This window comes from Centruroides vittatus, unplaced genomic scaffold (assembly GCF_030686945.1).
Source record: "Centruroides vittatus isolate TY-2023 unplaced genomic scaffold, ASM3068694v2 scaffold_861, whole genome shotgun sequence".
Classification (NCBI taxonomy): Eukaryota; Metazoa; Arthropoda; class Arachnida; order Scorpiones; family Buthidae; genus Centruroides; species Centruroides vittatus.
In genome coordinates, this window is record NW_027122718.1 from 3,527,444 (window position 1) to 3,553,114 (window position 25,671).

The following is a 25,671-nucleotide window of genomic DNA, read 5'->3' on the forward strand; positions in this document are numbered from 1 at the left end:
CTTGATAAAGTGATTTATAAAATAATTTCCATAATATAAGCTTTATCACCAATTTTCCAGCAATTCTTAATTCAGAAAAAAAAAATGTTATAGGGCACTTATAGTCTGATCATCACTTTTCATAACTACCAGACTTACTGAATGGCATGGTATTGTGTCTGACTTTTAGCTCATTTTCTTTAAATATTGTTTTAGATGCCAAAACTAGAGATAAATTAAATTTCAGTGGTATAAAACTTATATTAAGCTTAAGTGTGGACTAGTATATATATAGTAAACAACTATCCAATATATTCACTGCTTGCCTCCAGCCAAATTTATTTGCATCTAATTAGTTATTAGCCTTAATAGAGTCTGCCAAACAATTGCTGGATTATCTCAATCTATAATTTACTCAATAGTTTATCCTGTCATCCATATACCAGTGATCCGCAACCTTTTTCTACTTGCGGCACACCCGTGACTCAACACGGCACTCCAAAATATTATTTCCCTCAAAAACGTACGATATGATACTATTAATAGAATCACGTAATGCCACTAACCTATTATTATTATTAAACAGACATCAACACCTGTGAGCAAATTTATTTTACATATAATTTCTTAGAATACATAAAAATGCATGTTTGTAATAAAGAATAAACAATCATCATCTTATTTCATGAGTGCTGCAGCAGAGAATGAAATACAAGCATAAGAAACACAACTATAATAAAAATATATAAATAAAACTTGAAATTAACAGAATATGTAAAAGTTCACGTCACACCTTTCACCATGTGATGGCACACCAATGTGCCAAGACACACCGGTTGCAGAACACTGTTATATACTATAGTATGAGACCTCAGTTGATCCATAAATATGTTAATTTGGTAAACAACCAAACATGCTGGAAAATTGGTGGTTGATCTATATTACATAAAAATGCTAAGTATTTCAATGTTAAGACTGACAGGAATGTCTTGGCCCTCTATCAAAAACAAGTTTTTTGATTTTGGAATGTCTATTAAGAACCATTAAGAGTTTGAGGTTACATTTTAAGAGTTCAAAGAACTTCCAAACACACTGTAAATTAGACTTACTTCCACCCTGAACCGAACAGTGCTAATGTTTCTTCTCTATCTTTCTTTCCTCACTAACGTTTTCGAACCTCTGGTTCTTCTTCAGGTGAACAGACAAGTTATTCAATTGCAAGAATCTTTCAAAAAAAAAAGAATTCCGAAAGCTCTACGTAAACACGTGCCGTCTTCGTCATTCTGCGCGTGTGCAGTTGATGGAAGAATAGCTTTACGTTATCCCGTATCATAGACCAGCGTTTGCCAGGCCACCGATAATGATAATTCTTCTTTGCTATTGATACATTTTTCCTCCTTTGCCATTTTATGTATCCATATCGCTTCCATCCATCTTAAATGGTGCAGCCGCTGCGTCGTTTGTATTATTTTCGCCTCGTTAAAAAATGGCTCTATCTCCAGGTCTGTAGCGTACTGCGCTAGTGCGATTGTATATCTGTTATGTGCGATGTCCGCTTTATGCTCCTTAACCCTCACATTCAGTGATCTTTTCGTGGCTCTTACGTATACCAGCTCTTTATTCCATCTATGATCTTTCATAGGGATTGTGTACACTCCAGCCAATTTGCCCTGCTGGGGAGGCATCCTCCCGTTATTCAGCATGTTAAAAATAGTAGGACATCTTCTATATATGATGGTGACTTGTCTTCTTTTGGCAATCTCTTTGTATAAATTTTGTAAGTATGGATTGTATGTAACTATTATCTTGTCCTTATTCAAGCTATCTTGTTGCCTTTGCACCTCTGGTTCGAATTACAAGAAAAAGAATGTATTCCATACTATCAGAGCTTTGTAAAATCGAGAATCAGCTATTCAACATCAACCCTGGTCTGTTAAAGCAAGAAAACAGCAAAATAGTTCCGCAATATGATTATATTAATGCCAAATATAAGGAGAAATACCGTAGAAAGCTACAGTGGATCCTGAAATTTCAAATGCCTAGGGTAAAGAAGCACCCTACCTTCCCATTCGTTGTATGGGATGACATAGAAGTGCCTGACTTCGTATTTAAAGTGTTGGAGTATGGTCCGAAATTTGCCTCACCTCCACCTCCTACTGGACCTCTAGAGTATATTCCCGAAATGGAAGAACTTATACAAGGCCTTCCGGATAGAAGGAAAGAGTTTTATAGATGGTTAGCTGTGCAAAAAGTACTAAAGGCGAGAAATGGGATAGAAGCAGAGCAATTAAGAATGAATATAGTTAAGACACGTGGATGGATGAGGAAGAATAAAATCACTCTAGTTAGGGCAGACAAGACCAAAGCAATGGTAATTATGAAGCAGCAGACGTATGAGAAGTTGCTGGTGGATTACATCAACCTGACACAATGCGAGAAAGTGGAGAATAATAACGTAGAAAAGCTACAAACTAGAGTAAAGAGATTTGCTAAAACCAAGTTGGCTAAGAGGCTAGATATTAAGAACATTGTCTTGGACTCTCCGGACGCTCCTAGACTATTTGGCTTCACCAAAACACACAAGCAGGGCATACAGATTTGTTCGGTAGTGGATAAGACTCGCGCGCCAACGAGAAAACTGGAAGATGTTATGCACGCAATAATAGCGCCACATCTAGAAGATTACGAGTTTAATATATCTGACAGCTTAGAGCTCATAACTATCCTCAAACAGATGGACACCGCACCAGTGTATCTCACAGTGCTGGATTTTAAATCTATGTACCCTTCCGTACTCCTTTCACCTACCTTCTGTGCTCTAAGAGATCTATTACTAAAAATAGTAGAGGATAGTGACCATCATTAGCAAATTTTGGAGTTAGCACATCTATTATGCTACAACTCGTTATTCCAGTTTAAAGGGAAAGTATACCAACAACGAAGAGGCGTACCAATGGGGAGCCCTATAGCAGGAGATTTATGTGAAATGGTGGTTAAACTCCTTGAGCAAAAAGTTCTTCCTGACCAGCTCCACATCATTATTATCTACAAGAGATACGTAGATGATATACTCATACTATGGAAAAGTAAACCAGATATGGTGACATTCATGGCCCAGTTTAATAATAACGCCTATGGCTTAACTCTGGGTATAGAACAGGAGAGCTACACCCAGGTACATTTTCTCGACGTGAACATCACCATTAAAGGATCAGCCATCTGCACGGAAGTATATAAAAAACCGCAACTAGATCAATTATATATCCCTGCACAGTCATGTGATCCAATGAAGTATAAGATAGCTGCATTTAATAGCTTAGTCAAAAGGGCGTACACCCACTCATCTACACCACAGGCACTTATGAATGAGATCAACACGATTAACACTATTGCTGAACGGCATGGATATAATAATCTGGTGGTGGCACTATGCAGGAAAACCTTTCACCCCCTAGGGGTGAAGAAAACAAAGGTGCAAAGGCAACAAGATAGTTTGAATAAGGACAAGATAATACTGTAGTTACATACAATCTGTACTTACAAAATTTATACAAAGAGATCGCCAAAAGAAGACAAGTCACCATCATATATAGAAGATGTCCTACTATTTTTAACATGCTGAGTAACGGGAAGGATGCCCCCCAGCAGGGCAAATTAGCTGGAGTGTACGCAATCTCTATGAAAGATCATAGATGGAATAAAGAGCTGGTATACATAGGGGCCACGAAAAGATCACTGGATGTGAGGGTTAAGGAGCATAAAACAGACATCGCACATAACAGATATACAACTGCACTAGCGCAGTACGCTATTGACCCGGAGATAGAGCCATTTTTTAACAAGGCTAAAATAATACAAACGACGCAGCGGCCGCACCATTTAAGATGGATGGAAGCGATATGGATACATAAAATGGCAAAGGAGGAAAAATGTATCAATAGCAAAGAAGAATTATCGGTTAATGTTACCCTAGGATCCAAAATGGCGGCCGGGAAAATTTTTCCCTACTTCGGAGACTGCGACGGGGAAAAAATTTTCCCCTGCATTCAAGATGGCCGCGGTTCCGGCTGCCTTCTTGAATTTCTCTGCAGACTCCGCGGATTTTTTAGCCGAAATAAACAATAAAAAACAACAAAAAGAGGAGTTTTTTACTCACTTTTCGATTGTTCGATATTCTGAGTATGATCTCCTGTTTGGGGGTCGACGAAATTTTTCAAATGGTTGACTGTTCTATGTTCGACCGCTACTCCTTCTATGTCGTCAATGTGCATATATCCTTTCCATTCGTCCGTTATTATCGTACTGCCGGAATTCACTTATTTACAAACGATCCAATTCACAGTGTTTTCTGATCTGTCGTTCACCTGACATATGAAGCATTTCTTATCTTCATCGCAATGAATGCAAACGGACTCGGTCGGCTGTATGCTTAATTTTACAGCAAAATTTGATGCATTATCGATACGGAGGAGGCAAACCTAGCTCCAAAAAGTCGTCTTCCATTAACTTGTAGAAATCACGGGAAGTGCATCTCGACCAAAATTCGTCGTTGCAACTCAAATCGGCAAAACTAGTCATTATCGAACAATTGGCAATAAACTAAACGCGGGGAGGTAAGGAGAGGAAAAAAACACGGTCTTTCCTTAATTTCTGATTACTTGGTTCTCTAACTTTTAGGATTAAATTGTAATAAAAGAAATAACAATACTTACTAATACTGGAGGAATTAATAATAATAAATATTCACTGATAGCAATTTGTGTGCAAATGAAATATCGTTACGAAAAAAAAAAAAAACACAGCAATTAATCCAATACGCAATTCGTTGCAACACAGCAGTAAACGATTCCAACAGGAAACTAGTCGATTTGCATAAAATTGCCCAGAAATGAACAGAAATCACGTCGCAGGTCATGCATTTGCACATTCGTTCGTAACACCCCTACGAATTTCCCGCCGATTTTACTCTCGCACGACGTCACGAAAAGGCTCCCTCTACCGTTGCAAATTTACACAATACTGTCTCCGTTTCGAGGTTACAGAATACTCGGCAACGTCGAACGCAGGGTAGAAACCGAACAGGGAAAAAATCCCCACGTCGTCAACGTCTCGACTCTAGGGATAAATTTTCCCCCGTCGCAGTCTCCAAAGTAGGGAAAAATTTCCCCGGCCACCATTTTGGATCCTAACGTAACATTAACCGAATTATCATTATCGGTGGCCTGGCAAACGCTGGTCTATGATACGGGATAACGTAAAGCTATTCTTCCATCAACTGCACACGCGCAGAATGACGAAGACGGCACGTGTTTACGTAGAGCTTTCGGAATTCTTTTTTTTTTGAAAGATTCTTGCAATCGAATAACTTGTCTGTTCACCTGAAGAAGAACCAGAGGTTCGAAAACGTTAGTGAGGAAAGAAAGATAGAGAAGAAACATTAGCACTGTTCAGTTCAGGGTGGAAGTAAATTTTAAGAGTTGTACTGTACATCAGAATAGTTCTTAGAATGTTTTTTTGACAGCTTTTATTTCTAGTTTATGAATTCTTTTGCTGTTATGGAATATGACAATTTCCAAAATTAAATTTAGGTTGCGATTGTTGTTTCGGCCTATTTATTATGATATAGAATTTTAATTGTCTATGATATTAATTTTCTATTCTATTTAATAGCAAAATAATTTGGTTGTATAGCTATAATAATTATGATTATCCTTTTGATTTTCATATGCTTAATAAAAATCATTTTTACAAGAATTATTTCAAATAACAACTTGGTTTTTAATATTTACCTTATTTGTTGGTTTACAGAGTAATCTGCGCATCATAAGATCTTGACGAGCACATAAAGCATGACGATAAGGCCCGAGATTATATAACACGTTACTCCTTTCTTGTTTGTTTGCACTAATACTGACATGGAAGGCTGCTATTGGATGTTCCATTTTAATGTCTTTTAAAGTAGAACTATCTTCTCTATTTTCTTCGGATACATCTAAACAGGATAATATTAACAGCATATGTTTTAGAGGCAATGAAAATGTTAACAAAATTGTTTTATAATTATTTTACTTACCAGTTTTTTCTTTGTCAATTTGTTTTTGACAATAATCTAGAATCTTAGCTGTCATATCTGGCCCAATTAGATTTTGTGAAAAACCTATTTGTGACAAAATTTTGGCTGTTGTAAATCTCTTTCGAGCATTACCAGGAACAAAATCTTTTGTTTTATTCTGTAAACTATCCCAATCAACTTCGAGTGTATCAAATATTCCTGTAAATAGATTTAATTACTGATATTCCATTCATATAAACTTGAATTTAAATACAATGAAGCATCAAAAATCTAATATTCATTTTTAATGGTTAATCTAATCCTTTTAATGGTAACTTCATTGTTGATGATTTTTCAGCCTTGCAATGTTGATATAATAATTCATTCAAAATTCATAATTTTTTTTTAGTTTTGAAATTATGATTAGTGTGTTTTTATTTAAATATAGTGATTCTGTAAATTATATTTTGACTCTTTTTAAGTATTCCTACATTCCTTGTGAAATATTGGCTTGAATTTAGAACACCTAAACTTGAATTTCAGTGTATTTGGAATTTATAGTACTTAAAATGATAATATATTTGAAAATCCGGATGGCATTCAGCCCCAATTAGTCTACATTTTCAATGCTTCACTATATTTATTAAAATTCATTTTATACATAATGCTATATTAAAAACTAAAACTTTTAAATTCTCAATATATAAGAAATTTTAAAGATAAGTAAGTAAAGTTTCTTGTAATAGGATATACCTGTTACAAAGAGGGAGAATCAGTTGATACCAACATAGCTGATAACATAAAATGTCAATATATTGCAATTAACATCTAATTTGTTCAACATTGTAAACATATATGTAATATGATATAAGATCTCAATTATAACTACAAAAATTTTTCAAATTATATCAATTATTATCAATTACAGTTTTTACCACGTACAAAATACTTAGTTAGTATTTTCATTGTTGATCTTGTTCGTCGCACGGATGTTGTATCTATTTCGTAACACTAGTGTCTCACTATAAAACGAAACTTATAATTTTTGGTAAGAAACACAACATCTAGGATAGCACTAATCGGAGAGATAATTATTATTATTGAATTATCTTCTTTTTGTTAAGTCTTAGCTAGATGAGAGAAATTTAATAGTAAAAAACAAATTCTTAAACATATATCTGTTGCTATATAATTGTCCTGAAATTATATACCACACAAGATTTTGGCAGATTATAACAATCTTAAGAATCTTAAGATTGATATATTTCTCCTGAATTCTGCCTATTATGAACTTGATATAATGACTTTGGTGGAATACTTGATATTTTTTACAATTTCCTGAATTAGAAAAAAACTTTAATAAGGAATATCATAAGGAATAATTGGTGTAGACCAAATCTGTTCTAATTTTTTCTATTACCATAGTTTTAGCATTTAAACATTCAAATAACTATTATTTCTTCTTTCCAGCCATAATCAGGTCTATGATGTCGATCAATTCCTTCTCAAAAAAATCACTCAATTGAATTACTTTATCTAGATTAATATCATATGTATATTTTATGTTGTCTTTAATATAATAATCATCTTTTATAATAATTCTATTCCCATTATGTTTTTCTTCTTTAATTATTGCTAATAATTTTTTTCTCCTCATTCTAGATCTCATGCATAAATCTGAAGTAAGTATTATTTTTTCCTTCACTTTATTATTGAAGTCGTCTTTCTTTTTCCAGAATTCTTTAATAATCAGGTTTCTATCATATAAGGAACCTAATAATATTTTCACTACAGGTTTGATTTCACTGTTGGTTAATCTAACCAATCTTTCTATGAGACTATTAGTTATTCCCAAGTCCTTTTTTATAAACTGATTAATTTCTTTTACATGATCGGTCGAGTTGAACAGAAAATTTATAACTATAATATTATTATTATTTCTCACGTTAACCAGTTGGTCTATTTCGAATTCTAACATACCTTCTAATTGGCAATTATTATTGGATATTTCCTCTAATTCTTCTACTTTTTGGGATAATTTTGACAATTCTCCATGAAAATATTTATTTTCTTCTTTCAAAACAATGACTTTTGTTTTAATTCTTTGTAGTTCCAAATGAAGCAGTGTAAACTTATCTTGAATTAGCTTGTATATTGATTTCAATGTAAATTGTGACTCTTCCCGAACTTGTGGCCCTAAATCTCTTGAAGTTTTGAAGTAGTAATCATAAATTTTCGTAGCTCTCGAGGTCATAGGACTATTTTTATTAAAAACATTCTCTAATTGATAATAATCTTCACTAGTTGTATCACTCAATTGCCTTTTTCCCCCTTTTCTTTAAGATTATTCTTGCGAGGTCTGCCATGCCCCCTTCTTTGCATATATCCTTGACTAATTTGTTAAGGAGATTGAGGGAAAGGGCCTGGATTGGACTCAGTTCCAGCAATTATTAATAAACACATAATTAAAATCAAGGAAAGTGTATTCACAAATATCCACTTCTTTAAAATTGTCATATTTTGGCTTCTTGTGGCTTTCCAATTCACTCAAAACACAATTATCAAGCTTCACTAAAAGTTCACCCGTACCTCCAACAGCTAGTACACACCCCCCAATTTTAAAGATAAAACAATGTTAAATATATCAATGATAAGACTGATAGGCATGTGAATCTTTAGTTTGTTTAATTTTTGACTTGCATAAATATACATTTCACAAATAAAATCCATACATCATTTTTAAATTATAAACTATATCGATATTTAAAATATCCTATAAATATCAACAAATTCATTTTTTATTATTAATATTTATTTTTTAAAGTCAAATATCTAGATTATAGTGAGTCAGAATTGAGCCTGTCTTTGTAAAATCATTCATAACTATAATATAAATACATGGTCAGAGATGGTGATAAGAGAAAATAATTGAAAATAGTGAAATTATATATTTTTCTCACGCTCAAAATATTAAACATTGCAAAATAGCAAATACAAAATTTAATATAACTTAAAAATGTAAAAGATATTATTTTAATAATTTTTCCTTTCTTTTTTTTTTTTAAAAAAAAAATCTGCATTAAAATCTATTTTAATGATTTTTCAAGTGTAGTGCTACCACCCTAATAAGTATTGTAAATAAATGTTTAATTTTCGGGTTCCGTTTTATTTTGTATCGTGTTACGGATCCAATTATGTATAGTTTCCGTTTTATGTCGGGAAATCACATTTTATTTTGGTGTAGTCTATGTGCTCACTGATTGGGTGAGGTTTTGTAAACGTATGAATGACGTGCGATACATTGGCGGGGGTATAAATTGAGGGTTTGCTGTCAGGAAAGGACTTTTTTCCTTCGGGTTTTCGTCCTCGATAATCACCTGGATCAAATGTTGGAACATAGGCTACAAGACAGAAGGGGATTCATCACCAGCGTAAGGATCTAGTGAGAGAGAACTGTTGAAGAGGTGCTAATTGCCAATCCATTTCCATCAAGGTGGATAATTGTAATACGAAAGAAAGGGAAGTGCCGTAAATAAAAACAGACAAGGAAGGACAATTGTGAGGTTTTATTTTTTTGTTATTTTCGTGACAAACCGTGATAACATACCCACACGTGAAATCGTTGGTCTAATTGTATGTGGGACAAAAAAAAAAAAAAAAAACTAAAGAAGGTTTAGGATTACACAACCACGAGGTTTGTTTAATGTAAATAGATTATAACTTCCTGTATGTATACGCGTTTTTATTTTTATTACTATTTTTGATTATACGGTACACTTGTAAGGATACCTGACCTGTCTGGTATCAAGACCAATTCCCTTTGTTGTTAATTACACAGAATAAAGAATATTTGTCTTCTTCGAAGAAAAGTTCTCGCGAAGTCCTTGTTTCTCTGTTTTCTCACCCAAAAACCCTTATTACTTAGCATACCACGGTATATTAGGGTAGAACACAAGCATTTTTGACGTTAGCAAAATATCTTACCACATTTTTCTCCTATTTCCGATAATTTAGAATCACCTTCATCCTGTTCACCCAAGATAGCATCTAATTCTTCATCACTAATAGGGTCATAATCAACAGCTTCTTCCAAAGTCATTTGGCTTGCATCTATAGTAAATATTAGATTAATAAGCAATTGCATAAATTATTCTAAATGAGAAATGGATTAATACAGGTTATAATAAATTTATTAGAAATAAATATTTGAAATATTTTAAAATAAACATTTAATGCACAATTCTCCGAAGATCTTTTATTTAATGTTCAATTTTTAATCAACATTTTTTTTTTTTACAAATATAATTCCATTTAAAATATCACTAAAATAAAAGTACTAAATAAATTTTTTGTATTGGAACAATATTCTCAATTAACAATTTATAATTCACACAAAAACTTAAAAAAATTTTTTGTCATCTTCATTACAATGCTAATACAGTAGAGTGTCATTTATCTGAATCACTTGGGGACTGGGGTCGTTTGGATAACTGATTTTTCGGATAACCGATTATGTACGAAAGAATATATTAATCTATCCGATGTAGAAATTTTTCTCCGTTGTGTGTCGCTTCGTGTTGAATTTTCGTCGATTTTAAGCCTAACGAAAATTTTTATAATAATAATCGAGGCTACTGTATTGTTAAAAATTATTTCTTTATTTTGTACAAACAAAATAAATATATTGAAAAATATAAAAATAAGAAATTATACTTTAGAAGTTAATCTAGCATCAAAAACGTTCGATTCGGCACGACACAGTCCGACCGGAACGCTTTCGGTTGACCGGCTTTCGGATAAACGACACTCTACTGTAATTAATTTTTTTATTAAGTAAATAACAGAATTTATTTTAAAAAATACATAAATTTACAAATATAAAAGAAACAAACCGTCATTAATTATTTCTGCTGCCTTTGTGGAAGAATTAGTTTCTTTCTTAACCGACACTGAATTTTGCTTTTCGTCATCTTGAACCACAATTTCTTTACTAGAAATATTACAAATTACAAACTTTATTTTTTATTATTATTTATAATTTGAATTTTACAAAATTATAAGTATGTATGTAAAAATTAATTATAAAATTTTTATTTAAAATTAATACAAACATTATAGTAGAGATTTAGCTATATAAAAAAATATATAATTTTTTAAAATGTGAATAACTAAATTAATCTTAAGATATCAAAGAATAAACTAAAATTACATAATTATTTTTATTTTACAAGTTAATTTTATTCTAAGTAAAATAGTTGTAAAAATAAATATAAAAAGAATTTTAATTCAGAGATTGAATTTTTTTTCATATTTAATAATTTTTGATTTAATTGTAAAGGCCTGAAGATTTCTCATTTTGAAGTCACTAATATGAAAAATGATAAGGAAGACAGCTAGAAAAAGTTTTCATTATGTATCAAAATCCAGATAATTTATAGAAAATGTCAAAAAAAATACTGTTTTTCAATTAAAGTGTCACTTAAATACAAAGAAATGGAAAGATTTTGAAAAGGGCTTAAGTTTTCTCCATTCCTTAGCACCCTTCTATCTTAAATACAATATATAACTGCAAATCACTTTCATAGTATGTTTAACACCTTAAGCTACAAAATGTGTGTATTATTTTTATATATTTAGCATTTGTATGAATGTCAAACAGTTTTTCAATTTCTTTCAAAATGACACATAAATGACTTATGCCCTTTTCAAACTAACTAATTCAATTATTATAAGTTTGCCTAATTATCTGTACAAAATTTTTAAAAATGCCAGACTAATATTTAATAAAACTATTAATAATATATTTTTTTAAACGACGAATGTCAACAATTTTTTTTAATCCTGTATAAATTAATAAAATGCAATTTTAATATTTTTTTGCTTCAATGAATTAGAAAAAGAAACACCTTCAATAGACTTGAAAAGTATCACTCAATAAAATTGTGTGTGTGTGTGTGTGTGTGTGTGTCTGTGTCTAAATGTTAAAGAAGGAAATATTTTTTAAAAATAATTATTTATAAAGCATACTTCTCAATTTCTTTTTTACATTCTTGCTGTATTGCTAATTGATTTTCTTGTTTATGTACATCACTTTTTTCAGAAACAGAATCTTCATTAGAAATTTCAGGTTTCTTTATTTCTTCTTCCTATTACACATAAGCAAATAAAAGTAAAACTATTATTAAAGTACAAAATGATTACTATACCTTTAAAATAAAATTTTAATTTTCTCATCAATTTTTAAATGACAAAAACAAATTTTTCTATATAGATTTCAGAAATAGTTATCATTTTTCCCCATCGTGTTAGCTTTTATTACAGTTGATGAAAGTGAAAAAACACCTATAAAACACTGTATACTAGAGTAAAGGTATCCCTCATATAACACGGTAATTAAATTTCAAAAAAGTGCCATATTATGCAAATCCATGCTATACGAAACAAAGGACTAGAACCAAACATAGGATTAGGTTCCAAAAGTTAACAAAATTATACTATTCTTTTTTGTCATTACGAGAAATATATTTATTAAAGCAATCAATAATCAACTAACAATCGCAATTAAAAGTATCGTATTACACATTAATATTACTTTTAGTTAAACAAGGGCATTTTCTTTTTACAAAGTATCGTCATCTGAGCTTTTTAGTTGATCTTGATGAGATATATCAGCAACATCTTCATTCTTTTTATTTTTATCATCCAAATTTTTTAAGTATGACAAAATAATAATAAAAATATGTTATTAATCAAAAATTTGTACTAGTGGGTTGAATTTGTTCAATTGAGGACCAAGCAATTTTTTCCAGCAGTTGTGTTTGAATACTGAATTGTTTGAGTTGAGAATAGTTCAAATACCAAGATACCACTGTATTTTGTTCATTATTTTTATGAATGATTACTTACCTACAGTTAAAAAAGGTTAACAACACTTACCTAAAAATGTTCAAATAAACTTTACTAAATATGAAGATTAATCTATAAAAACAAAACACAGTGACAATCTTAAAGGCTAAAGCCTGAAAGCAACAATGATGATGACACCTGGTTGATAGGAAAGCTAGGATAAGGAAGAAAAAATTGCATTATTAGTTTTCATTAAACGTGAGGAAAGGCAGAAAACAAATTGAAAATCTCAATATGATAAAATTCATGGATAAATTTGAGATAACACGTGTGCTTATTTGAATAAAATATATTAAATAAAGGAATTTGCACTTAAAAGGTGTGAAATTTTGTACGGAAGATTTCCCAAATTCTCAAACTGTGCCGTATGGGGGATTTCCCCAATTTTTGAACCACGTTAGAGTGAAACAGTGCTGTAGAACCATGTTGTATGAGGATATCTGTATATATACAGTCAAACTTCTGCATAATGAATTCTCTGGGAAATGCAAAAAACATTCATTAAATAGAAAATGAATTATATGTAAAAGTGGATATAAAAAAGTATTTGTACAAAACAATTCAATAAAAAAAAAAAAGTAATTTGTTATATAGAACTTTGTAATGTGGAAGTTTGACTATATTTATTTTAAATATCAGCTGTTTAACAAAAATAAGAAAGAAAAATGCATTGAAAATAAAACATTAAAACAAAATTTATTTATTTATTTTTATTTTATTTCTTGTTTAATTTTTCTCCATTCAATATTGAAAAACTATTTGCAAATATCCTCTTGTGTATTTCTTCTGTGTTCCTTCTCTTTTAATATACTAATATTAGCTCAGCAATCACACTCTTATCCTGGTATAAGAAAATCTAGCAAAGAGTTGCTTAACTCTCCTGGCAACAGTTAAAACCACATGTGGCACCATCTGTTATATTTTATTTTAAAAATTTTTTATATTTTTAATTATTATAAAATGGCAAAATGCTTAATTTTGAGGGCAGGGGTGAGTTTTATAAAAAGTTGCAAATGCTAATAATGAGTAAAATCATCATGAAGTCCGACCCTACTGGAGATACACACGACCCTCTTTATCTCCCCACCTCGACCTTTAACCACCAAAATTTAATAGCATCAATCCCCCTAATACACAAACTTCCCTGCAAAATTTCAGAAATTTTTGACATAAAGCACATTAGTTATTAAGCTTTACAGAGGGTGAACAAAATCGTGCCACATATACACATACTAACATCTATACATACAGAATAAACCCCTGAAATTTTTTTGTATTTCTCAATGTTTCAAGGTTCCCTGAGTCTGAAAATGTAAAAATCTTGGGAGGGGTCATTTTTTGACTGATTGCCATACTTTCCCCCTGTTACATATAACAGAGCAGGGAGAGTAAAAAATAAATGCCAATTTTTACTTGAATTGAAATTCAAATGTACAATTTTATATCCTGACTTAAATATTTATATAAATGGTTGCCACAATTAAAAATTTGCTTCCAAATTTTGGTGATAGTCTGTTCTTTTTTTTTTTCACTTATTACCATTACATTATCAAAACAGTGTTTTAACCGAGACAGCAATAAATGAATTTTTAAGCTCCTTTTGCATCTTAACTATTCATATCTTATTGGTTTATACTGGATGCATAACAAAATATTGTAATAATGTTTTATTTTGAAATTTTCTTTCATACTTAAGTCATTTCAGTATAAAACTTATATAGAAGAATTCAAAATATTTCTACTGTTTTAGAATGACTGTGCGAGATAAAAAATAAACCTCATTTTTATGTTCAGCATGACTAAATTAGCAAAGAACAACTCTAATCTTGCAGATTTCAGAAACCACGTAGATGTGTATTATAAAAGCTTTTAATTAACTTACTCTGTTGTCCGTCCATCCAGGTAAAAAGTTGCAATTCGTCTACTTCCCAATTACTTATCTAGTTGAAACTTTGTAATGTGTATTGCCAATGACAGCACATTTTTAATAGTTTGCAAACATTTTTAACAATTAGCAAATAATTAAAATTTGTAAGTAAGATCTGCTAACAGATGGCACTATAACACATGATCGTTATTTGCTGTCCTACAAGTGGAAACAAATATGAAGACAAAGAATATGGTTATCCTGCCAAATAGCTAAAGTACACCTTTAATCTTTAAGAAAATATAACAAATATACATAAAAGATATTAGTCTTCACTACTTTTATTAACCACCTTATCAGCAATTTTGTAGGCCATAGAAGCTGTCATGTTCAACATAGCATTCTATCATCAAAGTAATTGAGAGGACTAATCACTCTAATCACTCACTACATTGAATTTAAATAACTTAAAGCTTTTTTGAATCAAAATCAATCTCACAGAGAACAATATACATAAAATTAAATGCTAAACTAACAAGAATTTCAATAGATTGGTGTTACATACATGTAGTATAACTAAAAAGTAAAAAATATATAAAAAAACATTTTAAAGTAACACTTTCTAAAATGTTTTTTTATATATTTTTTATTGTCTCCATACAATAAGGCATATATAACTGAAATGCATCTATTCTATAATTTTATAATTAAAAAAATATTTCTTAGAATACTTTCAAATTATATAAATTTAGCATAAACAATCTCAATATAAATACAGATTCCTCATTATTAAGACTTTTGACAACATCTAGAGCCCTTTATTAGAGCAGTGTAAACAATACACTGTTCCAACAACCAAGTATACTGAGTTTGCAACATGTAAAATGTTATACGGGTGTATGAACAAATTAAACAATTGTTTATTTGTGTAACAATGTGTTCACATTCCTTGCGTTAACTTTATCGGTGGATTCCCGAGAATAAGACAGAGTGAGTGATTACCAAGAAATATAAAGCAGAAAATAAAGACTATTACCCCAGGAATATCTTGGGTTAACAAATCATCATCATCATCTTCACTCCAATCACTAAATTCTGGATCAGGAATTTTAGCTGTTTCTACAAAATATTTGGAATTTAATAGGAATTTTACATAATTATAAGTAAAACTTTTAATTGTTCTAACCGGTCTCCTTCTGAACTTTCTTTTCTGTATTTTCAACTTTTACTGGATTATCAATAACTTTTGTTGATACTTGTGTAATTTCTTCTACTGGTGATGCCATTGCCTTTCTATTTGTGACTGATGGCGAAGAAGAATCTTTCTTTAAATCTGCTATATAAAAATTGAAATATGGTATAAAATTTTAATATTTTATAGAAAAAAAAGTGTGTTCTTTAACATATAATACAATTTAAATATAATTTTTCATTAAAAATGGCAATATAATGGATCAATGTTTTTAATGATTAATTCATTGTTAAAAAATACATTCATTACCAATATAAAAACCAGTTTCCTTATCAATGTGCTAAAAATTTTTTTAATTTTTTGTTTAATTATAATTTGTATGTTAAAATTATGTATGAAATATAGTCTTTGAAGTGTACAATAAACAATAAAAATAAACTTTCTTTCTTATAAACAAAGGATAACATTTTCCTGGCTGATAACAAAAAAACTTTGAGGATGCATGTGAGCGTAATCAGCAAATTGAGCAAGGCAGCATAGAATGCTCCAAGGCACCTTTGGCACCAAATGTGTAAATAGAAAATCCATCGAATGCAAACAAATTATGTAAAATTGGCCTTGTAAGTATGAATAAGCTGGCTAGCATCTTAGGTATAATGTGTTTTTCTGCATATGCACATGAAAACTTGAAAATTTGGATTATTTCTCACAATGAAATATAATATGAATGACACAAGGCTTTCTTTACATCTGTTTAATTTTCCTTTTTTCATTTGCCAAAATGTGTCTCAGCAAATGAAAAAAAGAGAATTAAACAGATGTAAAGAAGCCTTGTGTCATTTATATTATACTTCATTGTGAGAAATAATCCAATAAGAAGATTGGCACAGTTTCATATAAAGAACTTGTAAATGATTAAAATTGTGACATAATATTTTTTTAGAATTATGTTAATCATTAAATCTATCTAAAAATAAAATGCAAATTAAAAAAAAATTGTTTCATGTACTTTTTAAAATAATTTTATAGAAAAATATTTTCTATAAAATTATTATAACATTAAACTTAATTAAAAACTGTAAATTATATTTTATTAAAAACTTTATATCGTATATTATTTAATCAATACAATATAATAGTTTTTAGCTTATTTTAATTCAGCATACGGTGGTCAGATTTTACCTTTTAGAAATGGTTTTTAACATTTTATTCTCTTTCGTAAAAAATTTTTTTAGAAAAAATTCCACGGTCTAACAGTTTAAATTATTTCAACTGAAAATTTTCAAAATAATTTAAACAGAGTAAAATTGTTTATTCTTATTGATTAATAACAGTAATTATTATTACTAACTGTTTAAACTCAATCAATTATTTTAAAAATATTTATAATAAGTAAATATTTCATTATTATTATTATTATTATTATTATTATTTAAAGAATGAATATCAAACATTTTGTTTACAACATTCACCTTCCTTTTTCTTTTTATTTATGTTTTCTTCCACAGTTTTTGTTCTCTTTTCTCGGTCAACTGGGGATGAAGATTGCTGTCTCTTCCTACTTTGTGAATTTTTATCAAGCTTTTCATTATTAGTAACTGTTGTGGTTGTTCGGGAACGATCTCGGCTCTGTCTTCTATTTACTTTACTTCTCTGTCTTTCCTAATAATAAAGAATAAAAAGTTATTTATTTACAAAATGTAGTCATTTTATAAATAAGCATTCTCCATGTAATACTGATAACATGAAATTTTATTTCTACTTATTTATTTGTAACTGTAGAAATAAAATTATACTAATTTTATTCTTACTGAAATCATCTTGGAAAATAAAATAAAATTAATCTTAAAATGAGATGATTAATCTCAAGACAATCTCAAAAAAATCTCATAATGATTAACAAAATCTTATATCAGTAAATAAAATTATATTCCCTATTATTAATTAAATATTTGACAATTGTACAGTTTTTTGAAGATGTAAATCTATATCTTCTATTAACAGATCTGCTATCATTATAAAAGCTATAACTTCAGAAGTTGGGCTCAAATCTTAAGTCATTCCTTAACTTGTCCAATTTATTTGATACAGATTCAGAGTATTTGAATCCCAAAATAGTCATCATACTATCATTTGTTAAGTTTTTATATTAATATCATTTACAACTCCAGTTTGCAGTAATATTGACAGAAAGAAAGCATTTACTTCACATCACAAATAAAATTTTAGATTTCTTAAAATTGATATATATATTATTTCTTTTATACTTTACATTATTTATTGTACCATTATATATACTTGAAACCATTAAAAACTTTACAATTAATTGATATTTTTCTCTGAATACTGTATTTATATATTAAAATATTAAAAGTAGATATATACAGGACTGGCCTCAAGGAAGTGTGAGTGGTTCACTGGCACAGAACATTGCATTTACCCAGGCTCTGCATAATTTTAAAATAGATATGTAATAAATATTGCATTTCCTCATGTATGTTTTTAATAAATATTGCATTTCCTCATATGTTTTATATATATAAAACATACAAGAAAATGCAAGATAAATGAAATGAGAATGAATATTTATTCATTTAATTCATATACAAGATGTGACAATTTAAATCCAAGAATGCACACCTTTACAAAATATACATGTGTAACTGTACACTAGTGGCTACTGTCACCTTTAAAGTACTCTCCTTGTGCATCTCTACACTGACTTGAATGGCATTCCCATTTCTGAAAGCAAGCCTGAAACTCATTTTCCAGAATACTGTTGAGCAGCTGCCTCACATTGGGTTTGATATCAGTTATATTATGAGCAGCTTTCAGAACATCTTTTAATTTTGGAAATTGTAATCATTTTTTTGGCCAGAAAATTTCTCACAGTGACTTGGTGTGATGAATGATCCACTTGTCAAGCCACAGTTCGGGTCTTTTTCTTTCAACAGAATCTCGTAATCTCTGCAGTACTTCTAAACAGCATTATCGGTTGACTGTTTGTTCCCGTTCAATAAAATTCTTGGTGGACTATTCCCATATAATTAAAGAACACACCAGCATGGTCTTAAACTGTGAGGGTGACATGTGCCTTTTTACGGTGTAGTGACCTCTGGGATTTCCATTACATGCTTCAAGATTTTGTTCCTGGGTTGTAGTGTAACATTTCAGTAGAAGATTTACTGATTTTCACACAAAATTTAATATTAATATGTTAATCTAAATTTCAGTCACCCATTTTTATTCCAAAAAATACATGCAGATAACTATTACCTTCCCAATAGCTAATTAACAACTAGCTCTGTCAACTTGAACTTTACACACATATTAATTCAAACATGTTCAAACACAAATACACAATATAATTATATCACGGGCGATACTATGTAGCCACTCTGGAAATTAAATTGTCACACCTTGTATACATAAAAATTAATCTTATTTAAAATGTTTAATTAACTGTCTAATAACAAAAAGAATCTACTTTTCACAAGGCCCCATATGAGAATTTTGCATCAGCTCCATTTTTCTTTGAGAGGGCCTTGGATATAAAGATTATTTTATATTATACTGTAGATAAAAACTAACCATAATCAACAGTATATGCATATTTATATATCTTTGAAAACTTGATTTTTATTTTAATTTTTGCAATGCAATATGAATTAAAATATGTGTATAATGTATATGTTATTACCTTTGATTTATTTACTTCTCTCCTCTCCAAATTTTTACTATGAATATTAGATTGTTCAATACTTCCACAACTTGCAGGTGAAAGATCTACAGGAGTATGCATAGGAGAAGCTCTCGACTTATCTCGAATTTCTTGGCGATGTGAAACTGAACTAATAATTTATAATTAAAAATAAAATACATTCTATTAATAATTTAAAGTAATAAGAATATTAATTGTATCTTTAAAATTTATGCTTAATTTCTTTCATGAAACACTTAATAAAACATTTAAATAAAATTTTCAAATTAAAAAGCTTTTATTTTAAATTTTTTATCTATTTTTTTGTTTTCCTCAACTGAAATTTCTCATTTAACTTAAGAAAAATAAATAACAATTTTATGATATTAGATTTTATAACTTTATGAATCAATAATTATATTTCAGACAAATTAAAAATTAGTAGTATTTATGTAATAATTGGATGTTAAGACATAAATAAAGTATTTTCCTGAATTAAGAATTACTTAAATTTTTTATTACTTTAAACTATTACTTTCCTGACTGTTATATATAACAGAGGGAAAGTGTGACAATCGGTCAAAAAAATGAACCCTCAAGATTTTTACATTTTTGGACTCGGGACCTTGAAACAATGCAAAATGTAAAAAATTCTAGTTTTGTTTTTTTTCTATGGATATTAGTGTTTGTGCGTGGAGGACACAATTTTGTTCACCCTCTTTGAAGCTTAATAACTCCTATGCTTTTTGTCAAAAATTTCTGAAACTTGGCAGGGAACTTTGTTTACTTGGGAGATTGATGCTATTAAATTTTGGTGATTAAAGGTCGGGGTGGGGAGATAAAGAGGGTCGTCGTGTGTATCTCCAGTAGGGTCAGACTTCATGATGATTTTACTCGTTATTAGCATTTGCAACTTTTTATAAAACTCACCCCTGCCCTCAAAATTAAGCATTTTGTCATTTTATAATAATTAAAAATAAAAAAAGTTTTTAAATAAAATATCATAACAGATAGCACCACCAAATGTTGCTAGAAAAGTTAAGCAACTCGTTGCTGGTTTATATATTTTAGACATTCATTCAGTTTTGGATGCAATATTTTGGTTTTGATATCAAATATTTCATTAAAATATATTCCTTTGTAAAAAAGTATAACATTAATACATTATTTATGATTAGTCAACTAAAAATTATCAGCATTACTGTGAATAAGGAGATCCTTTTTCACTGTACGTTCCCATGAGTGACATTTTTTCTTTCGGTCCAGAACTTTTGCTATAAAAAATTCAAAATTAAATTTAATATCTGAAGTATTAATTCATTTTATTTATGTTTAGATATATTAAATGTTTTTTTAAAATTTTAAAACATGAATTTTTCATTAATAAAATATTGTTAATTTATATACAGTTATGAGTAGGTTTTATATTATAATAAATATTATTTCTACAGAAGCATCCTAAAAAATTTAATTTTTATTGTTATATTAACACACAGAAAATATTAAAAAAAGCAGTAATTCCAGACAAAACAAACACTCAAAGATCACTAGCAAAGATGAAGTATGGACAATTATTGTGAAAGTTCTCTGAAAAGTTCTTCATTTTGGATAATAAATTTTACTTTACCCTCTTGCACTCAACAATCAATGGTAATAGCAAGGCTTAAAGCAGTCATGGCAATGGAAATAAGTGAGAAATGAGAGTCCACACAAAGAAAACCAATAGTGTTAAAGTGAAGTGAAAGAAGTGTTATTAAAAAAAAACACACACACACACAAACATTTTGTACCAATAACATTGTATATGATATTAGATTGATTATTAAGTGGACTGAAAAATTAAATATGAAAATAGTTAGGCTGAGTTTATACTCCAGAAGTGACCGGTAAGACTGCATTAAGCCAGAACAAGCCCACATTAAGTTTTCATGTGCCGTGTACAGAGTACCCACCATTATACAGCAAAGGAAATGGAAGAGTAACATAACTACCAGAATGTATCTTCATATAACATGCCAAATTTCAAATGCCATTTATTTCAAGCTACATTTTTTGATTTCTTGTAAAAAAATTTGTAATTAAAGATTTTCTTTTGTTTAATTTATGCTGCATTTCTGCACTTCTCATTTTCTCATCTTCGTCACACTGAATTTTCTTCGCACCTTCCAATAGCCCTTGGGCAAGATGTATCTCTTCAACGTTGTTTTTCTCAACAGCATTTCATAGTGTATTAGTGGCTTCTTCAAACATTCTAGACCTTGTTTTCCTTTGCATTTCTTTTTTCTTTTCTTCAGCTCAGCTTCAAGAGTATCAATTTTCCTTCTCTCCTGTTCAAGTGCTTTTATTTTATCCTCCTCTTCTTTTCTCTCCCTTCTTGTTCTTTTTTCAGCTTTTCTTCTTCTTTCAGTTTACTTTACTTGTCCAAAAATCCTTGTAAATAGCATATGCATTGTGGGCCAACCTAAGTAACTTCTTTGTCATCAGCACCAAAAAGGTATTATTGTTATATACACAAAATCCATCTTTTACTATCAACAATGAATTCATCATTTGTTCTGACATAGAGGCTCTATCTTCTGTCAGAACACATCTAGAAATGGAGAACCCTCTTTCAACATCTGCATTGCCATGACAGAGCCAACAACACTGACTACTTTAGTGACAGTTGGGTATTTTGGCATCTCAGCAGAATTCATCAGGTCAAATAAGTGCTTATAATTGCATTATTTTAAAGTGCATAACTTGTAAAGAATTCAAATTTGACCTGGAAATACAGTAAAACCTGTCTATGGCAACCATGGTTCCTTCAAAGAGTGGTCTTTTAGACAGGTGGTCATCCAATACAGGTGGGTAGTGCTATAATATAGTATTTCCACACATATTTTGTACACAGATATGGCCAAAAGCCATATCTACTAAGCAAAACTCAAAGTGAGCAAAAATAAGCAAATTTTTTCAATGATAGAACTATATTGGTACTGTATTTTATTCTTATCGGATAACTTGAATAACAGAACTCGTCGTGATTTTATAAGACAGACTTAATACCAGTATTTTAAAGATTAATACAGTATTCGCATTTTCTCGATTATAATGCACATTTTCTTTTTTCTGACTTAATTAATTCAACTTGGTTCTCTTCGTTCACTCCTCAGTTATGTGTATTACTTCATCCATATAGAAGTGTGTGGTATCTCTCCACCACTTTGGTTTTGGTTTTCGTTAGTTTAATCTTATTTTAACTTTAAAAATATTGTATTTTTTTAAATATTTAATATTTTCTTAAGTTCAATAAAAAATCATTAATTAATAATAAAATGATTTTATTTCTTCTTCTCATAATACGATTTCATTACATCAATGACAATTGCCGAATCGAAAAAGGAAGGTTGCCTGTAAAACTGATTTTTGCATTAATGTGTTTATTGTTTTTTGAAAATTCTGTGTGTGACAATTACTTGGATATTATTTTTCTAAAAATATCGCAAAAATAAGGTAGGTTGATACAGTAACTATTTATCACACATGTACTGTATATGAGCTTCAAAAAAATAAATAAATAAATAAAATAAATTTTATCAAACGATGAGATCAACCGATTAATTGTGTCGTGTACAATATTTTATACCCCTAAGGAAAATACTGTAGGTCTATGGTAAAATAAATTGTGTTTTCCCACAGTTAAAGTTCAAAGCTAAATGCCGTTGAGATAAACCATTTTCACTTTCTCTGATAACTTTAACATGATCTTCTAACAACAGCACTTCGCATTTATTTTGTTTTTTGGATAATTTCGAACAAACAAATGAATTTCTTTTGTTGCTAGACTAATTCATTAACACCTGCACCTAATTTCACGGATGAGAGAAGTGTCCGAGGTGGGTTTGAACAAGAGTTTAAACCAGATATATTCACAGAAGTGGTTGCTTATTACGGTTGTTGTATGTTGTTTCGGACCAAAAATAGATGCCTGCAGTCGCATTACACAGATGGTCGTTTAATACAGGTAACTTATATGAAGACTTTATGTATAAACTATTCCATGCCAGAAATTTTTGCCTATTTTGACAGGTGCCCGTCGAATACAGGTGGTCGCCTAAACAGTTTTCACTGTAATTTAATTTTTTCCATTGGTATTTTTTAATAATTTTATAAAGTTTTATGACACCGTGTCCTATATAATTTTTGTATATTTCTTTAATTTTATGAATGTAAAAATGCAAGGTGACTGTAATATATAAATTAAAGAATTTTTGTTTATTAACTTGCATCTAGACGTGTATGTATCCAGAAGATACATGGCTTTTTTTTATTGAATTTCTCAAAAATAAATAACAGTTGAACTGCAGGCTTTGTAGTAATCCTCAACTGATATGTTCTGAAGTGATTTCCACAATAGTATTCAAACTTATGCCCTGTTTTTCAGAGAAATTTTATGAAAACCAATACCTTACCAACACCTGCAGTAAATTCTCCCGCAGTGTGAGAGCGATGTCTTCTTGTGATTGTTATGTGCAACAATTGCAATTTAATAAAACAACAATGTAGAATATATAACCTTTACCACAATGTTATACATTCTATCTTTTTCTCCTGGTTTCAATGACAGGATCAATCCCAATTCATTTCAAATAAGTCATTGCAGCTGTTTTGACAATGAGATTTTCTTGCTTCAGTGTTATTGCCCTGCTGTCTCCCAATCAGTTGAATGATAAGAAATTTAATACTTTCAATTTTGTAACAATTAAAATTTATGTTCATTATGTAGCAATACCATTTAGTAATTGTGACCCAAATATTTATTTGGTAATTTTATAAATATTTTTTAAATGATTAAAAATAAAATTATAGAATTCATTACTGGCAATACTAGTTGTCAAATCTGAAAGAAAATATTCCCAAGTGCAAGAAAACAATTTGTAGTCATTCACTCACAATTGACAGAGAAAGGAGAAAATATACAAAGTTTTACTACCCTGAAGTTAAAAAATAATATAATCCTGTAAAATTTAACAAATGTGATGTCAATAAGTAAATGTTGAAATTATTTATAGTGAATTGATATTGGATAAGTTTAGCTTTCTGCAACTTCAGATAATACAGAGTAACTTTCAAGGTAAGAAAATTTCTGTTGTGAAAAGTCAGGTATGCAATCACGTGTCGCCCATCTCCACCACCTTGTGTAACCAAAGCGATCAAGGTTGAAATAAAAGCCTACACTCCTGCAGAAGTAAAAACAAACATCAGCACATGTCTAGAACAATAAACTTGAACGGGAGCAAAGATGAAACATGACATCTTGTAATTTATGTTAATTATGTTCTAATATTAAAAAATTAAAATCTTCAATAAATTATAATTAAATTAAATTTTTTTTGACTGAGTTCGACTAGAAACATATTGAAAAGCTAGATTAAAGTGAAAATAACGGTTTTTCGACGCTAAATATTTACAAATAAATTTCTTAATTTGGTGCCAGATTGACTGCAGATGTGCAATTTATATTCGAATGAGCATGCGTGCGACGGGTTTTAACTGGTTGGGACCAAACACTTCATTGCATTTATTTATATGTTTCTCATAGCTTGAAAGTTGGAGAATTGATGAAAACCTTTACTAGATACACTGATATTGAAAGCACACAATGTGCAGAATAGCTCCAAGTCAGACAATGTACGTTCCCAAGATGACATCACAAAACCATTTGAGTCAGTTTTAAGAAGCCAGCCCTCTCTAAGTGTGCACTTTTCCTTGCTCATGGTTTACTTTAGGTTATAGTTTCAATAAAAAATGAAGGACACTGTTAGAAAGCAGAAAACCACATTGCATGCCAAATATATAAGCATCCACTTAAAACCAAACATTTGTCTTTGTCTAAAGATTGTCTCTACAGAAGTTATTAATATTTAGGATACTAGTTTAAAATCTTGTACTTTCTGGCACGAGTTTGCTCAATCTTTAATTTTACAGAGTGC

General features: G+C 29.9%; 1 protein-coding gene across 3 annotated transcripts in view; it reads right to left on the reverse strand.

The window, feature by feature from the left end:
* LOC136990050 (zinc finger CCCH domain-containing protein 13-like) overlaps positions 1-25,671 on the reverse strand; it is a 79,141-nt gene that overhangs the window by 249 nt on the left and 53,221 nt on the right. For 2 of the 3 annotated variants that reach the window (XM_067288389.1, XM_067288388.1), the window contains exons 14-23: positions 20,899-20,970; positions 19,697-19,847; positions 17,469-17,658; positions 15,991-16,140; positions 15,841-15,923; positions 12,059-12,177; positions 10,924-11,021; positions 10,016-10,141; positions 6,053-6,250; positions 5,769-5,971 (exon numbers count right to left, since the gene is read on the reverse strand). In XM_067288389.1, the coding sequence (XP_067144490.1) occupies positions 5,769-5,971; positions 6,053-6,250; positions 10,016-10,141; positions 10,924-11,021; positions 12,059-12,177; positions 15,841-15,923; positions 15,991-16,140; positions 17,469-17,658; positions 19,697-19,847; positions 20,899-20,970 (1,390 nt within the window). The remainder of the gene's footprint in view (positions 1-5,768; positions 5,972-6,052; positions 6,251-10,015; positions 10,142-10,923; positions 11,022-12,058; positions 12,178-15,840; positions 15,924-15,990; positions 16,141-17,468; positions 17,659-19,696; positions 19,848-20,898; positions 20,971-25,671) is intronic. The other variant, XM_067288390.1, reaches the window with a different exon arrangement.